The sequence below is a fragment of the Galeopterus variegatus genome, unplaced genomic scaffold (genome assembly GCF_000696425.1).
Source record: "Galeopterus variegatus unplaced genomic scaffold, G_variegatus-3.0.2 Scaffold2987, whole genome shotgun sequence".
Classification (NCBI taxonomy): domain Eukaryota; kingdom Metazoa; phylum Chordata; class Mammalia; order Dermoptera; family Cynocephalidae; genus Galeopterus; species Galeopterus variegatus.
In genome coordinates, this window is record NW_007729098.1 from 42,917 (window position 1) to 68,972 (window position 26,056).

The following is a 26,056-nucleotide window of genomic DNA, read 5'->3' on the forward strand; positions in this document are numbered from 1 at the left end:
GTATTAACTTTTACACCCCTCCTGGCAGTCTTCTTGACCGCAACATCTTATATATGAGCAGAAAGCTTAACAATCCTGTGACTGATAAGACAAACATCATTCTATCAGTTAAGCCGAAACATTTATTGAATAAGTTCTACATGCCAGGTCCCTCAAAAAATAAGCCCTGCCCTCTAGGAGAGCTCACAAATGGAACAGAGAAAACAATGTAAATACATATTTCAATCTCATGCAGTAGGTTAGGCCCTGTTTTCATACAGGTTAAGGCAAGAGAATCCTGATCATTTCAGAATTCCTCAAATAAGACATTCTAAAATAAGCAATACTTTCAACTGCTTGCCCCATGCTATGGTAGAGGTTGCTATGGCACAGACTCTAGAATTCAGCTTTAAGGACCAGAAATACCTTCTCAGTCTACCAAGAGTTGAGCAGTCTCTGTGAGAGGCCCATTCTCTAAAAACTCACGGTTAATTTATTTACAAATGAGAATGCCAATATACCACTATAATGAGAATTACAAAATAAAACTAAGCTAGTTGGAGGATTTTGACTACTTAGCTACACAGGACATATACTTGCAGCTGGCAAAGTCATCGGAGAAAGACTAAGTCAGAAACTGGTAAGCAAGGAAATATGTAACAAGTACACCAAAAACATAATAAAAAAGACCTGGACAATTTCTAGGGCTATGGCAGTAGTAAGAAGTTGTTCCCTACTCACAAGACAAAAATTCTATCTCAAGCTAAAAATCCAGAATGAATGAACCCTGACCCTTTACTGGAGAAAAGACACATTTTTATATTTTTATTTTTCTAGATTTGAGAACCTTCATCTGTTACTTTAAAACAGAAACTTTACGTTGGTTAAAAAAACACTTAGGCTCACTGCAGAAACGTAGAAAATATGGAAGAAAAAGGGGCAAAATGCTAGATCACCCACAACTCCAGCACATTAAGTGCTTACTTAATATTTTGGTATTATTCCTGCCAGTCCAGACCATTTTCTACGTATGCACATATTTTGTATCACGTCTTACATATTTCTAGTGTCAAGTGGTACATTACTGACAAATTCCCCAAATGCCAGGGATGCACTCTGCTTGGAACCTGTTGGTTTCTTATGAAGTCTGGCTACATAGACCAGCAGTTCTCAAACTTTAGTTACCATCAGAATCATTCGGAGAGGGCCAGCCCGTGGCTCACTTCGGAGAGTGTGGTGCTAATAACACCAAGGCCACGAGTTCGGATCCCTATATAAGGATAGCCAGTTAGCTCACTCAGAAGAGCGTGGTGCTGACAACCCCAAGTCAAGGTTAAGATCCCCTTACCATCATTTTTTGAAGAAAAAAAAAAAATCATCATTTGGAGGACTTGTTAAAACAGGTTGCTGGGAACCCTGCACCACCATCACCTCTGAATTTCTGAATCAGTAGATCGGAGGAAAGGTCTTCAATTTGTACTTCTTATTACTTCCCTGACTCTGTCTGGGAATTGCACTTTGATAATCATAGAAAACTGAAAAACAAAGAAACTGGTTGTTTAAACACTGGTGTGGTTTGTAGTCTCAAAAAGACTTAGAGATACCATACCAGTATTTTTTTCTCTAATTTCATTTAGAAAAGATATGTAATAGGTTAGTTTACTTAAAGTACAAAATCTATACTTAATAGGAATTGGGTGTGCTTTGGTTAGGAAAACTTTCTCAGAGTTTTTGTTGACAGCCACTCTACAGCCTATAGTGAATTCTGAGCATGCAAATGGTCTCAGTTGGCCCCCAACTACCTCCCCAGCCTCATCTTTCTTTAGCTATCTTATCTTTTAGCACCCCAAAATTTCCTCACTGCTCCCCACACTTCCCAGCTTTGTACAAGGTCTTCCAGGTGCCTGGATGCTTCCCTATCCCAGTGTTCCTCCAATCGTACTTAAAACCACAACTCAAAAGTCCTACGTTTGTATGAGCTCTTCTCCGAAACAATAAACAGTAAATAAGTCCTCTGTGCTTTTAGTACTTTGTTCTTATCTGTCATTATATATTAAAATTACCTGTTTACCTACGTATATTAAATCATAATCCTTAAGGAAAGGAAGTGTGTTATAGTCAGGACTGGGCTACTAAAGCTAAGAAGCTTAGTTTGGTGAGTGATACAGATAATTGCAATATAAAACATAGTGACTAAACCATAATAGGCTCTCAAAATTTGTTGAATGGATGAATGCTGGGCTTTTGAAAAAAGTCAATAAAGACATTTTAATACATGTCAGAGAACCTCTCTAAATAGTTCAGAAATATTTATATTTTTACAGTAAAAGGCAGTGCAGTCGTCACTCAGTGTCTGTGGGAGATTGGTCCCAGGACCCCCCCGTGGATACCAAACTATAGGGAGGCTCAAGTCCCTGAAATAAAATACTACTATGGTGTTGTGTTTGCATATAATCTATATTCATTCTCCCCTATACTTTAAATCAATTCCAGATTACTTATAATATGTAATATAATGTAAATGTTATGTAAATAAATGTTAAACTATATTGTTTAGAAAATGACAAGAAAAAAAGATCTGTACATATTCAGTACAGATGCACCCATCCTTTTTTTTCCCCTGGAATATTTTCCATCTGCAGTTGGTTGAAACCATGGCTGCAGAACCCACGGAGGGCTGACTGCATATTGTAGTGAACAAGAGTGTAGGCTCTGGAGCTAGACTTCCTGAGCTCACGTCTTGGCTCTACCACGAGCAGTGTAATGTGAGGAAAGTTATTAATATTCATATGCCTCCACACTTATAAGACATGGGTAATACAGGGGCCCTCCTCAACAGACAGCTATTGTAAGGCATAAATGAGTTATTACATGTAAAATGCTTAGAGAAGTGCCTGGCACATAGTAAGTACTCAACAAATGTTAGCTGGTGTTATTTTTACAATATAAAAGTGCAAAGCTGGTTTTCCTCTCAAGAAACCAACAACCAAGTTGGGAGAACCAACAGGAACCTGTGAAAGATGTAACAGAAAGCAGGAAGTTAGGTATTAAATGTCAAACAACAAAATACTGGTGAAATAAATATACAATCTCCCTTGATGACTATTTTAATAAATCTACACTCATCTGTATGTTTAGGTTTGGGTGTGTTTGTTTAAAAAAACAAAACCAAAGAAAACAGCTATAATACTAGGTTGCATCACAAAAAATAAAGGAATTCTGCCTCCAAAGCATCTTTGGACGACACCTAATTCAGTTAAAAATCTGTAAGAGATTCTTAAGACAAATATTTTGAAGGGAGTAACTAGGAATGTTTGCATAATTTAATGGATTCAAAAAAAGCTTGATTGCCTCACTTCTCCTTGTAAAAACCATAGATATTACAGATATTGTCTGAGATGCAAAAAAACTAATTATAGACTTATTCCTCTGAGTTCAGGCCCACAGTAAAGATATTAAACTCATAGTTACTACTTTGTGTTTTTCTAAGTAAATGTATTTTAAGACATCAACTTGCAAAGGAGAATGTCAAACAATGTTACTCAAAATTTTTTTAATAAAGAAAGAAAAATCAAAGAAATTATTTAACAATTGTGCATAACTACACTCAACTAACAAAGATGATCTGTTTAGGAATCTTAAGGATAGCAAAGATGTATGATAACAGGGTACCACCATAAAAAAGGACAAATACATCCTATCACTAGAAAATGTTCCAAGACAAAATATGAATTCAAGAAGAAAATATTTCATATATCTTTTATCACAGAGACCATTAATTTAATTAACTCATTTCTGAATCACGCTTTGTGGTATACATCCTTTTTGCTAGTTTCTCATGCAAGACATTAGAAAGTTTTTCTCAAAACACAGCAAGTTAGCCCTAATGGTTTCAAGTCAACAGTGGGAGTCAGCCCAGAGGGGTATATTTAGAAGGCCATTTACACTTATGCATCCCAGCCTGGCACTCTCTCCTTCCCCCCCCCATCCAAAAAGGCTCAGTTAATCTCTATTACTAATAAATAATCCCTTATACTTATTCAATAGACATAAATTACTACAAGTGTACCTATAAATAGGATATCATTCAATGTAGAGAGGAGAGCAGCTGGAGCCTAATGACACCCTGGCAATCTCTTGGTACTATTTTTAGAAAACAGAAAAATCACCTCGTTTCAGTTAATACATAAATAATACTTTAACGAAAAGTGCTCATCTTGCCTGTATGCTTCCCCTAAAATGCTGTGAGGGACTCAGAATTAAATAAAATTAGTATATAAGAATTAATGAATAGACCTAAAAAAGTCAAGAAGCCTAAGTAAAGACTGCTTCCTTTAATTCTAATTACATTGTCTCATGGGTAATTTTCAGAACATAAAAATACAATAAATACTACAATGGAAATATAGGGATTCATTTATTACTTTTTGGTTTACAAACAAAGGCACCTAATAATGCTTGTATTTACTTCTTATAAAAGATTATCAATTTACATTTAAAACAACCCCCCCACCACACAAAACAAAAAAATCCCAAACCAGTTCCTACAGACAAACACACAAAAAAGGGAGAAATGAGATCTTTCCTCCCTGCTTCTAAGCTTTATTACAAAGATTCAAATAATGTTTATTTTATGCCATCCTTAAGTCAAAGAAGGTATTGCCATGCTTCTCTGTGTTGAGTTTTAGGACATATTAATGCTGCCAAGTCAAATTTAAATAGTCACAATGACATCACAATATAAAAATACATATGCCAGAGTTAAGAGCGAATAGGGGGGAAAATCCACATTTTACAACACAGCTTTATCAAATGAGTTAAAAGAAATATTAAATTTATTAATAGGTCATCCTGTTAAATAATGAGTTTGTGTAGAAAATATAATCAACCAGAACTAAAAACCACGTCTAGCAAATGACACAAACAGAAATGATTTCCAAAATCCTTAAGTTTGACTTAAGATCAAAGTCTAGTTGGTTTGGGGATTAACAACCTATATTCTCTTTATACTAATCTTGGAACTTCAAATTCCAGAACAATGTACTTAGTTAATTTACTCATTAGCTTTCTTTCGATAACAGAATTCTAAACAAAAACACAACATTAATGCAGTGGCCTCAGCATCCTCCCAAGTTAGCATTTCTTTAAGTTAGATTACAAGAACAATAAAACAGCTCAGAAGTTTTATAATCCCTCTGCACTTCACAGGCCTGCCCAAGTTGTCCCGACTCTTTTGTGAGACATAAAGACATTTTTTTGATTCTATGTATATCTGGCAGAAGTATAAAAATCATACAAATGTTGACATGTTTTCAACTCATTATGGAAATATATTTGGAGAGATGGAGTACTCAGTATATACTACATGGGCCACTTTAAATCAAAGGCATCATCATTTATTCCATTTTCAGACACTGTCATGGTCTCTCACACCTTGTACAAAGGTATGGTCCTAGACCAGAGACTTCAGTATCATTCCAAAGAATATATAGCTATATACATATGTATTTCTTTTAAAATAATGTTTAAAAGTTTTACTACAGAAAATCTGGCTTCAACATGGAAGCATCTTTCCTTTTCAAGATTATACACCTGCATGGAAGAAGGTGATTTCCTTTACATTTAGTTTTTTCATAATAGCAAAATAAACTTCTCACACTGCATTTAAATTGACAAAGAAAATTAAAATGTAAAGTTCCATGTAACTTTTTTTTACTGTGAACTGACTTTTTAAACATATTCAAGGTACACTGTTGATGATTTAAATATAGTACAACTTGATCAGCTTAATTAGAACAGTGTTATGCTGAACAATGTTAAACCAAATGTACTTTAAAATGTGAGTTAACTACTAGTAAGATTTAAAGGGAATTATAATGTACCATTAAAATATACATTACTTTTCTTGCTATTACTTGTTTCTATAATGCATTTCTTTCTAAAGCTAAAACCACATGCAGAAAAAAAAAATGCTATCTTCAAACTCATTCAACAGTTTGCTCCTTTATGTGGTATGTAAATATAGTCCTTTACTTAATTTTATACATATTATCTTATGCATTACTTTATTTTTCTTGAAGAAATTCAGCTTTGAAGATCAAAATTAGTATGCATTTATACACGAAGACATTTTCTGAATGTTATTACTACCTACAAATACATTCTTCCATAATAATGCACTTTCAGTTTTCATTGTAAAGACCGTACACACCTTTTTAAAAAGTTGTATAAATGAAATTTATAAAGGAAGGAGTGCACAAGTATGGTAAATCCCTCCCCACTCCCACCTCCAACAAAGTCTCAAGAAATCCTCCTGCTTCAAAACATGAACACAATTTCACAGGACTGATTTTTATTTGATCATAACAACATGGGCAAGAACAATGTATTCCCACTCTTTTTGACACTAACAGTTTTACTGAATTTGTTTTCACTTTCCTTCAAAAAACATAGTATACATTGATATGGATTCTCAAACCCATTTAGATCCAATTGGGTCTTTAGAAATAATATATAGCCTTCCAATTAAGAAAGCAACTGATTGCTTATAGAAAAATGATATGCATCAGATGTTTAATCAGAAAGAGAAAAATGAGATCATGTTTTTCATGTTTGATACCACTCAATAACTTACAGGATGATGTGAATATAGTGTGGCCATGATTTCAACAAAACTAAAACCACTTCAACTGTTTAAAAAAAAAAATCAAACACTGTAAGAATCAAACATTTACCAATGTAGCTAGTATTCCTGTCCAAATAAATGCTTTCCATTGCACTGAATATTAGAATTAGAAATTCACTATATGTTAAGGCATATTTTAATTAATATGTTCCAGAATTGCACAGTTATACTGGTCAGTGTTCCTATTTCCCCACTCCTGCCCTTATCCCACACCCCCTTCTTCCAGGGATCTAAATGTTAAGTCATAGTTTTGGTGGCTACTATAGATTTCAGCTGGCATACCACAGTGTGTTCACTAGGTTTTATGAGCATAAACATTAAAATGTTACATAAAACGTACTATAATTTACTCCACACTCTGATCTAAGATGGTTTAACGTCTTGACAAAAGGTGAGATGACATAAGTACATTTTATATTTTGTGCATTTAGACCACCATATGCATAGATGTTCTAATGCTAAATTCTTGGTCTTCAGTATCTCATAGTGCTGGATGCTCGGAAGTATGACAGAAATTTGTAACACAGACTAACCACAAAGTACCAGATGTTTCTTGCCATTTGTGATCTTGCAATAAAAATGCGCCAGATCAGGATCACAAGAATAGTATTGAAACCATAACGTATGTTCCGCAACCTGGAAAGCAAATCAAAAGATGTATTAGATTGGTGACTAATTAATGCTCAGTTTTTAATCTAATCAAAGTTCAAATCCATATTAATTTGAACCTTATTTAAAACTAAATTCGAAGTCTTTAAGTTAGAAAGTTAGCAAAATCCAAACAAACCTGACTGCGTATATTCTGGACAGTAGTACATCAAACAATGCATTAACAATGAATACAGCAATCTATCAAAAAGTATATTTGGGATGCAAATTTATTCATTAAACAAATATTGGACATCCTCTGTGTGCCTAGTACTATGCTAGCTGTCAAGTATATGAGGGGTCTTCAAAAAGTTCATGAAAAGATTAGTATTATCATTTCATTCTATTTTTTCATGAACTTTTTGAAGTACCCTCATTTTATAGATAAAACAGTTATATCCCTTGAACTCCTGGAGTTTCCTATATAATCTACAAAGGTTTGTTCATTATGTACATCATAGTACAGACAAAACACAGTAAACATTTCTTGGCATCTTTAGTTGCTTACAAGTTGTCAGACAAGAAAACGCACTTCTTCAGTTATAGCTGACAGTCACATGATCAAAAGCCAAATCCTCATCCAAGAATAAAACATGGCATTAGCTCTATAAAGGAGGACCTTCCTTTCTCAAACAGTAACATAACATGTTACCTTGCTCATGGTTCAAAACATTTTTGATGTTTTTTGATGGTGTTTGAAAGGCATACATACAAACCTTCAGATACATAATAATATTAAATAAATTCCATTAACTTCAGCAGGCAGTGTAAGACAGGACTGCAATATAGCAACAATGTACAGAAAAAGAGCTTTAAATAAGAAGTCAAAAGATCAATATCCTAGTTTGCTTTGCTTCTTTACACAATATGACGTAGGCAAACGCAACTTCCCTAAGCTCCAATTTTCTCATCTATACAACTGGCTACCCTGAAAAGATTTGGGAGGCATGAGAGGGATAATAATGTAAAAGTCTTAAAAACTACTATAAAAATCATATAAAAAACTACAAATAAAACAGATTATTATTAAAATTATATCTGAATATAATTATATCTGCATATCTGAATGATGGATTACCACTGATTTTTTCCTCCTCTATTTTCTGAGGTTTTAACAATCAGCATGTATCACCTTTATAAAGAGACTAAAATTATAACTATTTTATAAACAAAGAAAAAAATTCTACACTGAATAAATATATTGTTGTATCTCTTCTCTTCCAAAGATTGAGTAGAAAAAATAAATAAATAAATAACCTCCAGTTTAGAACATTTTTTATTTTCTTCTAATATCTTTACTTTTTCAGTAGCAATATGAGAAGATAATAAGTGATTTTCTTTGATAATAAGTGATTTTTAAAACTTAATTCCACCTGAACTTCATGCTAAGAAATATAAGTTGATGAAGATAGTAAGTTTTGAAAATCTTAGGCTAAATCAATACTTTCATAGTTCCAGATCAAATGTAAGTACTTTTTCTAAATATAATACATTATTAGCAATATTTCTTATTTAATATACCAGTTTACAAAAAAAATTGTGTAATATTTTATAAGAAAGACACGATGCAATCAAATCCATGTAAAACTCACTTGTTCAGATGTTTCCTAGCTGCAGGAAGGCCAGACATTTCTTCATTCAATACATATTTCTTAGTTCCCATGCAGTAGTTTTCTATATATTCTGCCCAATGTAACTGTCGTACATCAATATTGAAGGTCTACATTAACAAAAAAATTACTGGTTACTTTCCTGAGTAGTTTTTTTTTAAGTTCTAGGGGAAAATATGCTACTATAAATAAATTGTTAAAATATAAAAACACAGTAACACTACACTGAAATGGAGACCTGACTTGAGTTAACACAGGCGATATTATGAGAAGGTATGTATCTGTGGAACTGGAGTCCCGTAGGAAGAGTGAAAAAGAATGGGACAGAAACAGTATCTGAGAAGACAATACCTGAAAAATTTCCAAAAATGATGAGACACCAAGCTATGTATTCAAAACACATGCACCACACACATACATATATCTAGGCATATAAGAAGAAATCAGAAAAAGGCCATATAGATTACCTCCAAAAGAACAATTAGAATGATAGCTGACTTTTCAAGAGAAGCAAAAGAAACCAGAAGACTATGCGAAGATGAAAGTAACTACTAACATTAAAAAGAAAATTACTAACATAAAAGTCTATGCCAGTGTAAATACCCTGAAAAATAAAGGTGAAATAAAGATGTTTCCAGAAGAATAAAACCTGAGACAATCTGACATCAGCAGAAAACCCACACTAGAGGAAGTATACTAGAAGGTATTCTTTAGGTAGAGGAACAATGATTCCAGATTGAAGTCTGGAGATAAGGAAGACATGAAGAGTAATAAAAAGGGCAATTATGCTGGTAAATCTATATGAATATTTACTGCACAGAATGCAATAAAAATAATGGCTTGTGAAGATTAACAGATATACAGAATTAATATATGTAACAATAACAGATGGATGTTGGCCCTTCCTTATCTGAGAAAAGGTGGAAGTATCAATTTATATTAGACCTTGCTAAATTAAGAAAGTGTACTGTGACCTCCAGAGCAACCTACTAAAACAGTTGAAAAAGAACGTATTTCTATGCAACTAATACAGATGAGAAAGCAAGAAATTGTAAAAATTAACCTTAAAAAAGGGGGGGGCGGGAGAACTTAATACCAAGAGTTAGATTTAAATCCAAAATTATCAGAAATTACATTATTGATTAAGTCCTCCAATTAAGTGTCAAAAATTGTCAGACTGAGAAAAAAAAAAACAAAAAACAAACCCACAACTATATGCTTCTTACAAGAGAACTACCTAAAAAATAAAGATACAGAATACTTGAAATAAGGATGGAGAAACACACACCATACATTTCTACAAAAAATGTATGAAAATGACCATTTGCCAAGGGCCTCACCAGAGTATGTTGTCAAAGTTTGCATTTTTGCAAATCTCATAACTAGTAAATAATAATATCTCAGTTTAGTTTTAGTTTTAGTCTGCATTTCCATTATTTTGAGTAAGACTGAGGATCTTTTTGAATTGTTAAGAATCATTCTCTGTAAAACCTATCTTTCTACAGTACCACTGACTTTTTTTACTACTTGTATTTCTACCTCAACATTTTACATAGTAGAAAATGCATACTAAAATCATATTGAGGTACTACTACATACCAACAAAGTGGCTAAAATTAAAAATTAAAGTTAAATGCCAAGTGTCGTGGAGGATGTAGATTAACAGGAACTCTCACATACTGCCAACTGGAATGTAAATTACTACAACCACTTTGGAAAACTACTTGCCATTATTTACTAAACTAAACATATGAATATCCTAAGACATAGTTATTCTATTTCTAGGTACATACTCTACACAAATGTGTGTATATGGGCACGAAGAATGTTCATAGGAGAATTATTCCTAACTGCCCAAAACTGGAAATATCTCAAATGTCTATCAACAGAAGAATGAAAAAGCCATTGTATGATACCATCTGTGTAAAGACAAAATAGGGAGAAACTAATATTTAATGTTAGAATTCAAGAGAGTTGCTACCTTTGGGAAGGAAGAGAAGGTAGTAATTGGGAAAGGGTGTGAAAGGGACCTCTGGGGTATTATGGATTGAATTGTGTGCCCCCAAAAGTTTAATGTGTTGGAGGCTTGGTCCCCACTGTGAAAGTGTTAAGAGGGTAGGAAAGTCCTATTATGGTAATTGAAAGGTGGGCCTTCTGAAGAGGTGATTAGATTGTAAAACCATGCCACAGTGAACAGATTAATAATGGTAGTTAGGGGTGTGGTTCTGAGGGCTTTAAAAGGAGAGCAAGTGAAAGTCTCTCTCTGCTCCTCCATTCTCACCATGTGACACCCTGCATTGCTGTAGAGTCACCTCACCAGATGTGTTCCCTGGATTGTGGACTTCCCAGACTCCATAACTGTAAGCAATAAGTTTCATTTTCTTTACAAATCATCCAGTTCTAGGTATTTTGTTATAAGCAACAGAAATGGACTAATACAGGTAAGAAAATGAAGAGAAACGAAGCTAGCACTGTGAGAATGGAAAACAAAACTGTAACCAGGAACCAGCCCCACAGTCTATTTAAGGCCTACATTCACCAGTTACGCTAAAAACCTAATCAGATATTTTAAAGGGGCTCTAGAGCTTATTAATGCCACCCAGCTAATCAGTGCTAATAACCACTAGGCTATTGGTAGAAGCAAAGGCAAATCCTCACTGGAAAACCGCAATGTCAATCTATGCCTCAAAAACTTCCCACAGAAATCCCCAAGGAATATAAATTTACAGTCAAATAAATAACTCACAAAAAAAGAAATAAGATGCCACATTTGAGACCTAGCTTAAACAACAGACAGCAGAATTAGTTGCTGCAAATCCTTTAGAAGTTTGAATTATTAGAAACAGATTTTAAAATAATTGTTTAGGGCCAGCCCCGTGGCGCACTTGGGAGAGTGTGGCGCTGGGAGCACAGCGACGTTCCCGCCACGGGTTCGGATCCTATATAGGACTGGCCGGTGTGCTCACTGGCTGAGCGTGGTGCGGGCAACACCACACCAGGGTTGCGATCCCCTTTACCAGTCACGAAAAAGACCAAATAAATAAATAAATAAATAATTGTTTAAATGTTTCAAGAAAAAAATTCTAAGACTGTTTAAGAAATGTCTATAAGATTTTTAAAGTAAATTGAACTTTCTAAAAATGAAAATATTTTCACTGAAACCCAAAATTCAATGGGATGATTTAGACACAGACTGTCATAAATTCTTAAAATATCTACATTTTAGCCCAGAAACAAAGAGATAAAAAATACGCAACTAAAAGACCTTGAGGATAGAATGATCTACCATATACTAGAAATTTTGGAAGAAGATAAGGGAATGTTGAATAGGCAATATTTGAAGAAACAATGTCTAAGTGTTTTCCTTAACTGCTGAAAGACACCAAACTTCGCAACTAAAAGACCTTGAGGATAGAATGATCTACCATATACTAGAAATTTTGGAAGAAGATAAGGGAATGTTGAAGAGGCAATATTTGAAGAAACAATGTCTAAGTGTTTTCCTTAACTGCTGAAAGACACCAAACTTCAAATTCAGGAGGCCCAACCCAAGCAATATAAGTTTTTAAAAATTATACCTAGACATATTTGTAGTGAAACTACAGAAACCAAACACAATAAAAAAATCAGAAAAAGAGACAGGAATACACCCATATAAAGTAATCACCTGTAAAGGAATAACAAATTACTGACTTTTCAATGACAACAACGTAAGACAGAATATAAAAATAAAGTTATCTTTAATGTGTTGAAATCACATTACTAAAACAAGAGTGAAATAAAGACATGTCAGACAGCCAAAACCTGAGAGTTCACTACTAACAAAACCTCTGCTAAACCATATTCTGTTATTTTAGATATATTTCAGGCAGAAATAAAATGATCATAAAGAGAAGATCTGAGAGCAAAGACATTGGTATACATATAGAAAGAGTTAAATCTAAATAAAAACTGAACGAACAAAATAATTTCTGATCTTGGGGTTTAAACAGAGAACTAAAGTAAGTTACAACCATGTAAGTTAGTGGGGGTGGTAACACATCTAAAACATTTTAAGGTTCTAAACATCACTAAGAAGGAGGCTACAGAAACTGCTCAACTTAGACTGTGTTACCTTTGCATGTTAAAATATCTAGAGTAACCTCAAAAAGAACACACACACAGAGTTTAAGTTTCATACTAGCACAGGGTAAAATGCAGAAAGACAAAAAGCAAAAAAGTATTTGAAAAAAATTTCTTAGTGAAGGTTTTTCTCAAAACTCAGAGAACAAGTGTTTGGAGGAAAAACACATAAAGAAATTAAAGTTTTCTTCAAACCACACATGAAGAGGAAAAAAAAATTAACATCTTAATCATACTTTGAAAATACCTTTGCTACTCTCAAATACTTACACTATAAATTTTAAGATGAAGCAATTTTATTTCATCACCAGCAATTATGGAAGCTTCAATGAGAGACTATAAACAGATGAGTGATTTTCTTGTTGCATAACGATTGCGGGAAGTATCTTATTATTTTTCAGGTGCTAATGGTTCTCTAATTAGTATGCTACTTATTTTCTAATATAAAACAGAAAATACTTGCCTTTTTATCTTCAGGGTTTAGTTGATTCATTAACATATTGACATTGTCAGTATTCCAAACCCAAGAATTACTTGTGAAGTATTCAAGAAACACCATAGCTTTGTGAAGACGAGTTATTGTTTTCATCATCCTGTATTATAAGAAAAATAGACAGATTCATATTTTGCATAGGTTAGGAAAAAATCCCATCATCACCCCAGGTACCAGTTTCCCCCAACAAATACATTAACATTAAAATTATAATAGGTAATTCAATAAGTGTACCAATTCAGCAGGGAATGAGAATATTTCTGCATCTTGGAAGAAAATTTCATAAATCCAAAATGAAAAAAGAAAATTTGGAAGCAGCAGCAAATGAATTTAATACTGTCTAAATAGAGTTCTGCTGACATATCAAATTCTCAAGGGATATGCAATACTGTTAAGGTCAAATTTTCAACATTAAATACTAAGCAAATAAGTAGATTCAATTAATATCCCCTTGCTTTTTGTTCCTTATACTACATTTTAGTTAAGCAGCATTTACTAAGATTTCCTGTGAATTCAAATGAATTCAGAATATATTGTTTTATTATAATCCCAAGACTTCGGCATCACTGAAGCAAAGTGAATACAGAAATATTCGTTTGCCATTCAGTCAACTCTATTTAGGAAAAAAAACAAAAAAACACCTTTCTCTTTAACACTAATTGGTGCCACTCTTGATCGTCTGAATGTGCTGTGAAATCAATGACTTACACTGAGGACTTTCTGAAACAGATATTCACTCATCTCCCCATATCCCACCAATATTCATCCTTATAGAAATAAGGGAGTGTGATACTTGTTTGCTTCTTTTTCAAAGGACAGGGATCCTTAATCTTTAAATCTGCCATTTTATATATCATGGCTCACTGTTAAGTCATTGATATCATAACACTATCCTGAGCAGTAACATCTGTAATAATAATAATTACCTATGACAAGTAGGGAAAGAGAACAAAGAACTTTTTGAAACAAAACACACACCAAAAAATCCCAACTTCTGAAAACAGAAAAATAAACTGCAGAGAAATACTTAAAAATAATTTCATTTATATTCCCACAATAAGGATTAGCATTATTTAGTTTAGAAAGTTCCCAAATTAGCAACTTTAGAAACGGGGGACATGGAGGAAAATTAGAACATTAGAAATTGGAGGGGAGATCAAAACAGTATATTATCTAAGCAATTCTGATAACACATTCAGTACATTCAGAAAGAAACCCTGAATCCAGAATACTGGAAGAGAATGAAGCAATATGAACTATGAAAAGAAAAACTGTAGCTCATCTAATAAAGTAATTCTAAACTTAAACCTCCAATAAACAATAACTATCAAACATCAAAGGCTGTATTTGGACAGGAATTTATCATATAGATAGAATGCACTTGGGAGGAAAAAAAGACACAGCATTTAGAAAAGATTAGGCAATTTTTTTTTCTAAAAAATAAAAAGATATAACACATTTGTAACTATAACAATATACAAGATCACAGCCAGTATAGTATACTTGAATCACACACACACACCTTAAACATAGTTTTCCAACACATATCTTATTAAAATGTTTTTTTCTAACTCCTTTTTTTTTTTGACAATTCTCACCTAATCTTATCTTCAGATTCATTCAAGTGACAAAATTACCTAAACATAGTTTTCCAACACATATCTTATTAAAATGTTTTTTTCTAACTCCTTTTTTTTTTGACAATTCTCACCTAATCTTATCTTCAGATTCATTCAAGTGACAAAATTACCATATAATCAATCACTGATTCAGCCATTCAAAAAATAATTGCAATAAAAAACTGGAAGGAGGAGGGAATTTGAAAGGCCATATATATGTGTGAAATTCATAGAACATTTATCAGACAACAAAAGTACTGGATTGAATATATGGGGGATAAAAAGAAACTTAAAACTTTATACCATCACTCTTTGGTTAAACATGCCATAGAACAGATGCTTGTGACTTAAATTGTCACTGAGTACTTATTTATCCATTATGGCAACCTTCAAAAAATAATCAACCACAATCCTTTAGAGTAGGGCAAAATCTTCATCATCATCTAGTCCAGGGTTTCTCCAGTTCAGCACTATAGATGCCCTGGGTCAGATATTACTTATGGGGCTATCTATGCACTGTAGGATATGTGACAGCACTCTTGGTCTCTACCCACTAGATGCCAGGAGCACCCCTCCCCCCACTGTCATAACTAAAAATACCTCTAAATATTGTCAAATGTCCCTAGTTGAGAACCACACAGATGAAAAATATCAGGTGCAGAAAACTTAAACTAGAATGTTAAGCTAAATAACAACAACAAAAAAAAAAAACCAAGACCACGAAGCCATTTTTTCAGATGACGTTTTTAACAAGGATGGAATGTCTACTACATTTCAAGAGCTAGAGTGATATAATTTATACTGCAATAATATCATGCACCCTAGTCTCCAATGACTATTAACCAAGAATCCATATGATGTGTATCTGAGTTGTACTTTTTTTTTATCCTTTTTGTCTTTTTTCGTGACCGGCAACGGATCGCAACCCTCAGTGTCGCGCCCGTACAGACCGGGACCGGGACCGGCAATGGGATTGCAACCCTCGGTGCTGCGCCTGCACCTCGCTCAGGCGGTGAGCGGCCGGTCTGTATGTGGGATCCGAACCCTCAGCGGGAGCGGCGCACTGTAGCAGTGCGCCACCAGGCCGGCCCTGAGTTGTACTTTTTATAAATATGTGAGGATATATAGCATGTCAGATTTTTATCTAGCTGATGCCCAGAATAATGTAAATCAGTAAAATGGATGCCATGAATGACATGACTTACATTAGTTTAATGCAGGCATTATATCAAGGCCCCAATATAAGGTATAAAGCCCAGAACCTTGCTCAGTAAATATCTGAATGAATTAAATAAGTTAAATTGCCTAGATAAAAAAACTTTATGTCTCTTGCAGCTTTTAGACTATAAGCTCTCAGAGGTCAAGGATCATTCCTGCTTTTGACACTTAGCAGGCATCACGCAGGACAAACATCAGGTAAGAAGATTCTTTACTTTATGTTTCCTATCTGGGGAATATTTTAATTTCCAAAATTGCCTATAATATCATCTCCCATCCTACACGCTCACCTACAATGTCTCCTTGACTATCTGCCCATCAAAAGGTGAAGGTTTAAAACACTAAGTTTAAAAAAAAAAAAAGGGTGACATAGAAAAAGTGGAAGTGACACTATGTGACTTCTGAGGCTAGTTAGAAAAAGTGATAGAGTTTTCTGCCTTGCTCACTGGATACCTTGAAACCTTCTGTCATTATGCATGCTATCCAACTCCTCCAAGGCTGCCGCACTGTGAGGAAGCTCAAACTAGTCCTTGTGGAGACACCACATGGAAAGGATCTGAGACTACACAAAGAGAGAAAGATGCCCGGCCACCCCAGCTGCTTTGCATCCATCCTTCCCTTCACCATTCCCTCCACAGTGTACCTGCTTCAGTCCCTGTCTGACTGCAACCACTTGAAAGACCCTAAGCCAGAACCACCCGGCCAAGCCCTTCTAGAATTCCAGACCCACAGAAACTGTGACACATATATAAAATGACTGTTGTTTTAAGACAACAGATCTTAGCACTGGAATAAGGGGTTGCCATAATGAAAACCTAAAATATGTGGTACTGGCTTTAGAATCAGGTGATAGACAAAATCTGTAAGATCCCTGGGGCAATCTTTAGTGAAACCTGAAAGGACCAGAAAAAGAATGTTAGTGAAGCCTTCAAGGGCTTTGAGAAAGGTTTTGATAAGGGTTTAAAGTGAGGAAAATATTGTTGGAAACTAGAAGAAAAAACAAAATTGTAACCTGTGGTAACATGGAAGATAGAAACTGTACCTAATAAACTTGATGAACTAGCCAAGATTTCCAAAAAAAGGACAAAGATGATCTTAAAAAATTAACTATTTGCTTGAGTGAAATTTGGAGAAAATGTAAAATGCCAGCCAGGAATTCTTTAAGAAACAGTTTCTGAGTATAGATCAAATCCAGGGTAAGGATGTAAGATTGTAAGATTCTTTAAGACCTTAGAACCTTTCAGACAGACAAAAGGAAACAAAAGATCCCTCTCCAGATCTTAAAGACACTGTTTAGAGGCAAAGCTCTAAGATATAACTGTGCTGCACCAAAGCAAACTTATAGAGAACCCAAGATAGAGAAGGGCTTGTCTCAGAGATCTGCAGGGTAAGGCTGTGATCTAATGGAGTGGATTGGTTTAAAATAGACACACCAGAAACCCACACAAGTTTTAAAGCAATCATGCCAGTTTACATATAAAGGAACAGGTGGATTGGTTTAAAATAGACACACCAGAAACCCACACAAGTTTTAAAGCAATCATGCCAGTTTACATATAAAGGAACAGAGACAGTACCAAAAAGAGGCCTCTGTTTCAAAGGTCAGCAAACCAAATCCAGCCTGCCGCCAGTTTTTAGAAATAAAGTTTTATTGGGATACAGTCACACTCTTTCATTTACATATTGTGTATGGCTGCTTTCATTCTTTAACAGCAGAGTTGAGGAAAACAGAAACCATATGGCTTGCAAAGCCTAAAATATTTACTATATGGCCTTTTACAAGAAAAGTTTGCCAACCCCTGCACTGGACTTCTAACTTTTTAAGGGCATCTCACTTGTTTACAACATGATCTTGACCATTCTCTAAATCCCCTTTCCTTAAATCTAGGAGGATTTGTGACTCACTTGTGATGAAAAATATGAGCCAACAGTGATGCTGCTTGACTTCCTTCCACAGGTGGGTCAAAAAGAGTACTGTTGCTTCCATCTTGCTGAAATTCTTCCCCCTTGAAGCCTTCAGCTGTCATGTAAGAAGGCAAATTCCCCTAAGGCTACCACTAATCAAAGAGCCTATATGAAGAGATCCTGACAGGATAGAAAGAAGCAGTGACATCCGGCCCCATCCAGCTTTTTCAGCTCCATCTCACCTCAACCATATGAAAGATCCCAAACCAAAACCACTCAGCTGATTCCTTCCCAAATTCTGGAGCCTGAAGAGAATTAATAAACTGAAAGAAATAATATAATGGCCATTACTGTTTTAAGACACTAAGTTTGAGGTGCTTTGTTATGCAGCAACATCTACTCTGTATCATTTAGTAAACTCTGGCTCTTCATTCATTTTTTTTTAAAAAGATGACCGGTAAGGGGATCTTAACCCTTGACTTGGCTCACCCAGTGAGCTAACCGGCCATCCCTATATGGGATCCGAACCCATGGCTTTGTTGTTATCAGCACCACACTCTCCCAAGTGAGCCACGGGCCGGCCCTTCATTCATTATTTTTAAGTTTACTAAGCCCCCTGTCCCTGTGTAAGGCATTGTGATATATTTAACGTGTTTTCCTTTTTTTTGACCTAATTTTGACTTTTCTGTCCTAAATAGAACAACTTTATTAATATAAAGAAAGCATGCATTGCCATCATTCATAAATTTACGCTTGCTTTTTAGCTATAAAAGAATGCCACCAATGGCAAATACTGCATTTTGCAGATCATTCTAGAAAAAGTTGAAAATATTTCTTTATCTGTTCTAAAGTTCTGTTCAACACCTCTCACATATTTCAATTGGTTAATACATAGGGTTAGGAACATCATGGACAAGTGAAACCACAGAAAATCCCTAATTTTTAAATAACTCAGATCCTGATACACTATAACTGGAAAATACCTCACTTTTATTTTTTGAGCAGTTGATGGAAGCTCTGGAACCAGCATCTTTATACATAAATACTTAAATCCTAAACTCTCCAATCAAAGGCTCCACTGTAATACCAATGTAGTTAAAAAAAATTTCTTCTTAATAGTACATTTCACTGCAATTGTGTTGTATAGACAGTAGGAGAACTTTAAGTATGTGGGGTTTCAATGGACACACACAAAAATAGAAGAAAGACTATAACAGCATTAAGAAAATAGAAAGTTTTCCATTTGTTATTAACTTTTTTTTTTAACTATGCCATTCTCAATCTGGATAATTAGTCAAAAACTGTGATTACCATATTATAAGCTGAATGGGCAGCTAATTAATTAATTTCAAGTAATTAATTTTCTAGAAACATCCTATATTTTTCACATAAAACTTCATCATCCACTTAAAGCAAAACATCTTATCCTTAATCCCCTGTAAAACCTCACCCCTAGGTTTTTAAGGGGGAGAGGAGAAGGGCTCAATTTCAGCTTATAATAACAATGACAACCTTGACATAAGACATTTCCTATATTATGGGATTCTGGAGGATCGACTAAATAAGATGAGATCCACAGTTAGTCTCCCCAAATATCCCCAATTTCTAAGAAATGTCCTAGCATCCTGATTGTGATTGTGATTAATCAGGTTAGTAATTCTAAAGGCAAAGCTCATGCTAGCGACTCTTCGTCTCTCCAGCAAGCTTCCACCACCTTACCAATAAATAGTGTATTTACTGCTATTCTTCTTACCACGGTTCCTGACCTGTCAACCTGAGTGCAAGATCGAGCAATAATGCAGGTACTGTATGTCTGACACCCTTCCAATAATGAAGCAATAGGTTGTTGGAATACAACTTAATATTGGGGCGCCTTAATACTTGGTTTAAAGGATTCATCTTGAAGGAATGATTTAGATAATATCCTGCAGGAAAAATAAGCGTCAAAGCATTTTGAATATTATTTGTTATTCAGAAAAATACCTAAAGTTAGACCTAGAATTCAACACATGACAATAACTTATCATCCAAACTTTAGAACAAATTAGAGTGACTTACAACACTACCTTTGCTTTTCTGACAAAGTCTTAAATTCAAGAGTCTTCTCATTCACAAAAGGCCATTAAGCCTTATCATAAGCATAAACAAATACAGAGTTAATATGCATTTTAGTGTAAGCATGGGTTGTTTAACAGTCAGAGGAACAGATAAGACAGAGCTAGTCACCATTACCTTGGGCTTCTTCCAGTCATCCTGAGGTAGATATCATACAGGAATGCTGGGGCCTTATGGCTTACAGCAATCCAGTAATGATATAAAAGGTGATTGGAGGTTAGATTTACATTGGGCCGTCTGAAGGCCTGTTCGAGAGGATTCCTCTTGAAAGTGGAAATTACATGGTATTCTGAGGAAGAAAAGTTGTGTAACAGCTTTGATAATAACCATGTAATGAAGTTTTGAAAAAAAAAATCATGTTTTTACAATGCAAAATATTTTACCAAAGATGTCAGAGTTTGTTCATTTAAAAAACAAGCTTTTCCACCCTCTATAAGTAGCTAAGAGAATATGGGTATTAGACTGCTGAACTCAAGTGGTTTTAAAACTGCCACTAGTTATGAATTTTAATTAGATGAATGAATTTTTGCTAAAATTCACTGCAAATCCTTTTAATGTTTTACCTATGTCAGTTTACAGTGGCACTTTCTATATTTCACCTGTCACGATAGCTTCTTTCTTTCTGTTCCTCTTTCCAGATTCTTATTACTGTACTTACTTAAAAAAGAAAAGGAAATCATCACCCTTTGCTTAAATTGCTCAAATTAATGTACATCAAAAATCTTAATACAACCCCAAATTAACTTCTGCTGTAATTTAATCAGGTTATCCAATGTCAACACAATCAAATCTAGTATGATCGATGTTAATACTTTAATAGAAATGTATATTGACATATTCACTAAAAAATAATGCTGAACTTGACTTTTCACTAAACTGTACAACACAATGAAAAATTATAAAAAACCTAACTCATTTAAAGTGTGTAAATATTCTTAAAAGAATACGACTTAAAATAATTATCATAAAATTAAAATCACTCTAGATTTTTTTTCTTATATGTTCTAATGGTCAATCCTTAAATTGAAATTAAAATACCAGAGATAAACCCTAGGACAAATGTCATGGAAGACTTATTTTAAAATCAAAATTGTTATGCAGGGCTAACAAAAACTACTCAGTTAGAAATAAAATTACTAAATCAATGCCATAAATATTACTATTTATGTAAGACCTATTACTAAATCAATGCCATAAATATATTCTACTTTAAATTTGAAATCAACAACTAACAATTTTAAAATGTTTCAATTTCAATAGGCTTTTAGTTTTACAATTCCTATTTTAGAACTAGTAACATATACACACTACCTGCTTGAATCTGTGATTTAAATAAACTAATACATGTTAATAAAAAATATTCTGGGATGGCTGGTCAGCTCAGTTGGTTGGAGCTCAGTGTTGTAACACCAAGGTCAAGGGTTTGGATCCCTGTATTGGCCAGCAGCCAAAAGAAAAATTTTTTTTCTACCAAAATGTATCCTACTTTCTAACTCCTTCATTTATTACAATGGGGACCACTTGATATAAAAACTCTTATAGTTGAAAGTGATACTGCCCATGGAGAGGCAACATCAAGACTGAGGGTGCTCAGGAGGAAGAAAAAAAGCACTGTTCTCATGCTATAGGTTTCTATAAGGGTTGCTGCAGATGGCAGCTAAAAGACAGCAAGGGTCAGGCAAGGGTGGGGTGGGTGGCAATATACAGAAGAATATTTTGAAATCAGTGAAATATTACTAAGGACCACAAAGTAGTATTGGTAGATATTACTACTAACACAGCAGTTAAAATAAGAACAAATTGGCAACTCAGTGGCCTTAATGCCTCATGTGTATTCTAACATTAAAACCTCAGTGAACACTTTAAGTTAAGATTTATTCTAACATTAAAAAACACAGGTAAACTCATACCAACTTCACCCCAGTGGAAAGGATTAGTGCTGCCTGTTGTGCAATTATACACCATGATGTTTCTTGGTCTGCAAAGACAAAGATGAAAGCAATGAAACAAAAAGAGGCCAAATTTATCCGATCTAAATCTTACATAATATTGAAGCAGGAAGACAAGAAGATGATGGCTATCTTTTCTATAATGATTATTTTTTTAAATTATCCTTAAAGGATTAAATTTTTATGTTTGAATGAAATAAACTACTCTTTCTCCCTCCTCTACCAAAAAAATTATTTATAAAAAAATACAGATAGGGCCGAGCCCGTGGCGCACTCGGGAGAGTGCAGCGCTGGGAGCGCAGCAGCGCTCCCGCCGCGGGTTCAGATCCTATATAGGGGGGGCCGGTGCCCCCTGGCGGGGGGGGGGGCAGCCGGTCTCAAAAAGGACAAAAAAAAAAAAAAATACAGAGGGGGCCGGGCCGGGGGCGCCCTCGGGAGAGTGCAGCGCTGGGAGCGCAGCAGCGCTCCCGCCGCGGGTTCAGATCCTATATAGGGGGGGCCGGTGCCCCCTGGCGGGGGGGGGGGCAGCCGGTCTCAAAAAGGACAAAAAAAAAAAAAAATACAGAGGGGGCCGGGCCGGGGGCGCCCTCGGGAGAGTGCAGCGCTGGGAGCGCAGCAGCGCTCCCGCCGCGGGTTCAGATCCTATATAGGGGTGACCGGTGCTCACTGGCGGAGCGGGGTGCAGCCGGTCTCAAAAAGGACAAAAAAAAAAAAAAATACAGATATTTTTCATTCCATATTTTTCTTCCTTGCATTATTTGGAATGTCTATTTTTAGACATAAGGTAAAAGAACACCAATCTCAGCTCTTCCTGTCTACTTCTCATTTTCAGAAGCTCTAGTTGAAAAAATGGACTAGCTTCTCTTTTGTCAGAAACAATATAGTCATATCCCTCCTTTTTAAAAATATAAAATACTGACTTCAAAGAATAAGGGCAGTTTATTGGTTGGGAAAAAAAAGTTAATGGAAAGCTTCAAGTTTAGGTATTACCTGGAAATACTGCTATTACCTTTTAAAAAAAGATGCTCATGAGTTCATTAAAGCTGCTCTAGTGTTTGATATATGTAAACCATTCTCTGTGAATTTTAGCTTTCTATATGGCAAGTATACACCAAGGTTTGGTCTGAATTAAAAAATCATCCTTAGGGAGAACATTTTTGTTCTCATTTTTAATCCCTAATGAACCTGTCCATCCTGTAGATGGTACACTAGAATTAATATTAATTCTTCATTACTATTGATGGGACCACTTGCTATTGCCTGTGATATACCACCTCTTGCAGTTGACAGTGATATTGCCTATATATTGGTATGGCCATATCAGAACTAAAGGATTAATTAACATTTGTCAGTAGCCCTGTTTTCCCTTCTCAGTTACTATACATTTAATAAACGACATTGTCACCTCATATACCTATTAACTCCGGAATACCAGGCTGCTGCAAGACTCGTGTTGACAACTACATCTACAGGAACAAGATCCGCAAGGGCATTGTTGGAGGCACGCATTGTTCGAAGAATTCCTTTCCCTGCCTTTGTTGAAATTAAAAACAACACCTTAAGATATATAAGCCATAGTGTATACATATATACACATATAAAGATATATAGAAACAGAAAAATGTATAGAATATTAAATAAATCAAAAGGTTTACTTACCGCAATAAAGAGACCACTTGGTCCATTAAAGTTATCAATCCATCCCTAATACCAAAAATAAAAAAAAGTGGGAGCTTAGAAATATTATGAAACTAGAGATTTATTATTTGAAATCTACAATCCCAAATACTAGGTAGTGAACTATAAAAAATAGACTAGATTTATGTCAGAATGTTTCTCCCAGTCTCAGATAGAAGCAGTCTTCCTCTGGATCACAAATGACTAAGCAAAAACATTTTTAAGGGGTTACCTAATCTTCCATTAACTCTCTGCAAAGAGAATTATATAAAAAGGAGTTTACACTGTCAAATATTTTTGCTAACTTGAGCCTGTTCAGGTTTGATTTTATGCTGTTTACTAATACAGCATCCTGAGATTAGAGGGAAACGGTAAATCCTCCTCAAAATTACTGAACAAAACAGAGGAAAATAAAATAATTGTCAAAGCAATGAAAGAGGTCCTCTCACTACCATTATATAGACCAAGGTTTTTCCTAAATCATTTATCTATTGGTTTATATCTCTGCTTTTTCGTATTCCAGGGATTCACAAATACCATAATACCCCGTGTTTTTTTTCTTTTTTACAGCAAGTTATCAGAGAATCTCTTACACTTTTCCTCAGCTATGTGATCTATATAGAAGGTATCTACCCCTTGGAAGGCCTACCTGTTTTTGGTACTAAAAAGCGAATGAAATTCTGGTCTCTTTTGACTTGAGATAATGTCATAGCTTTTGACGTAATTCTCAATGAGAATGTTTTAAATGTTGGATCTGCATTTCTTACACACCAGTATCACATAAGAAATAAAAGTACCAATAAAATAGCTTTGCCATGTTCAGTAAATAATACCTGCTCTTAAATCAAACCACCGCCAACTCTTTTTATGACTTAAAATTCTCAACTCCAATTATATATAAATATTTCAAACAACTTACTGGAAAAGGTTCCTTCCAACTGGCACCAACAATTGATGGCCTTACAATTGCCACATTTAGCTTTGCTCCTTCTTGTTGTACAACATATTCTGCCAATGCTTTTGTGTATATGTATGTATTCGGTCTGTCTCCTATTAATTTTGGTGTGATGTCATTTACTAGGCCATCATCCATCCACCTGGTAGACAAAGAAATTGCATACAAAAATATTGCCAGATGTTTTACTTTAAAATGAAGAATCACTAAACTGACCTTTGCACATTCAAACATATCTGTTGCTCTGAAATGATTTGACAATAACTTTTACTAAAAAAATGGAAGTCAGTCTTATTGTCATTAAACATCAACTACAGGTAAACAATCCCTTATCTGCAATTTCTACATCCAAAAAGGTCTGAAAACCAACAATTCTTTCATAAATCATATAGTAGCAAATCATATGACAGATAAAAATCATATGGTAGATAGCAAAACCTGACCTGAACTGATTTATGGCCTTTTTAAATACCTCTTAGTTGAAATATTCGTATACTTCATGTGTTTGATCAGGGATGCTATCCCAGATCACAGTGAAGTTATTTCATATTACATAGTACATAAATTATATTTCCTTTCTAAAGTTCAAATAAATTCCAAAATATATCTCGCCCCAATGGTTCCAGATTAGGAATTACACATCTGTAAATAACCATCTCACAGAATAACATGTTAACTATACACAATTGCAATTAACGTATATTTATAATTAGTATAAAAGGTCTAGTAATATAAATATTTAAGTAAAGCACTGCAAATTGTATGCTCTCACTAACAAATAATAGGACAGACAAAAGAAATAAATTGTACCATAGTATAAAAATTCAATTACCAACCTATTATAAAGTCACAAAATTCCTTTAATTCTCTCAGTGTCTTTGAAGAAATAATCTACCATAATCATCTGTAAAAGGTGGGTGATATACTAAATGCCTATGGTCTTTCCTAGTTTAAATTTCTGGTTCTAATATGTTACGCACTTGTTTTCAGGTACTTTTTCTTTCTTGTCCAAAATGCTATGCATACAAGTAGACTCAGTATATTGTCACACTCTAAGGATACCCATACTAACTAATAAGGA

General features: G+C 34.6%; 1 protein-coding gene across 1 annotated transcript in view; it reads right to left on the reverse strand.

The window, feature by feature from the left end:
* Window positions 1-4,372: 4,372 nt before the first annotated feature.
* The window catches only part of FAR1 (fatty acyl CoA reductase 1), an 85,013-nt gene continuing 63,329 nt past the window's right edge, over window positions 4,373-26,056 (reverse strand). Inside the window, exons 6-13 of the mRNA XM_008583638.1 lie at window positions 24,940-25,117; window positions 24,003-24,047; window positions 23,758-23,876; window positions 22,305-22,372; window positions 20,512-20,683; window positions 13,508-13,637; window positions 8,905-9,032; window positions 4,373-7,300 (exon numbers count right to left, since the gene is read on the reverse strand). Of these exons, the coding sequence (XP_008581860.1) occupies window positions 7,138-7,300; window positions 8,905-9,032; window positions 13,508-13,637; window positions 20,512-20,683; window positions 22,305-22,372; window positions 23,758-23,876; window positions 24,003-24,047; window positions 24,940-25,117 (1,003 nt within the window). The 3' untranslated portion in view covers window positions 4,373-7,137. The remainder of the gene's footprint in view (window positions 7,301-8,904; window positions 9,033-13,507; window positions 13,638-20,511; window positions 20,684-22,304; window positions 22,373-23,757; window positions 23,877-24,002; window positions 24,048-24,939; window positions 25,118-26,056) is intronic.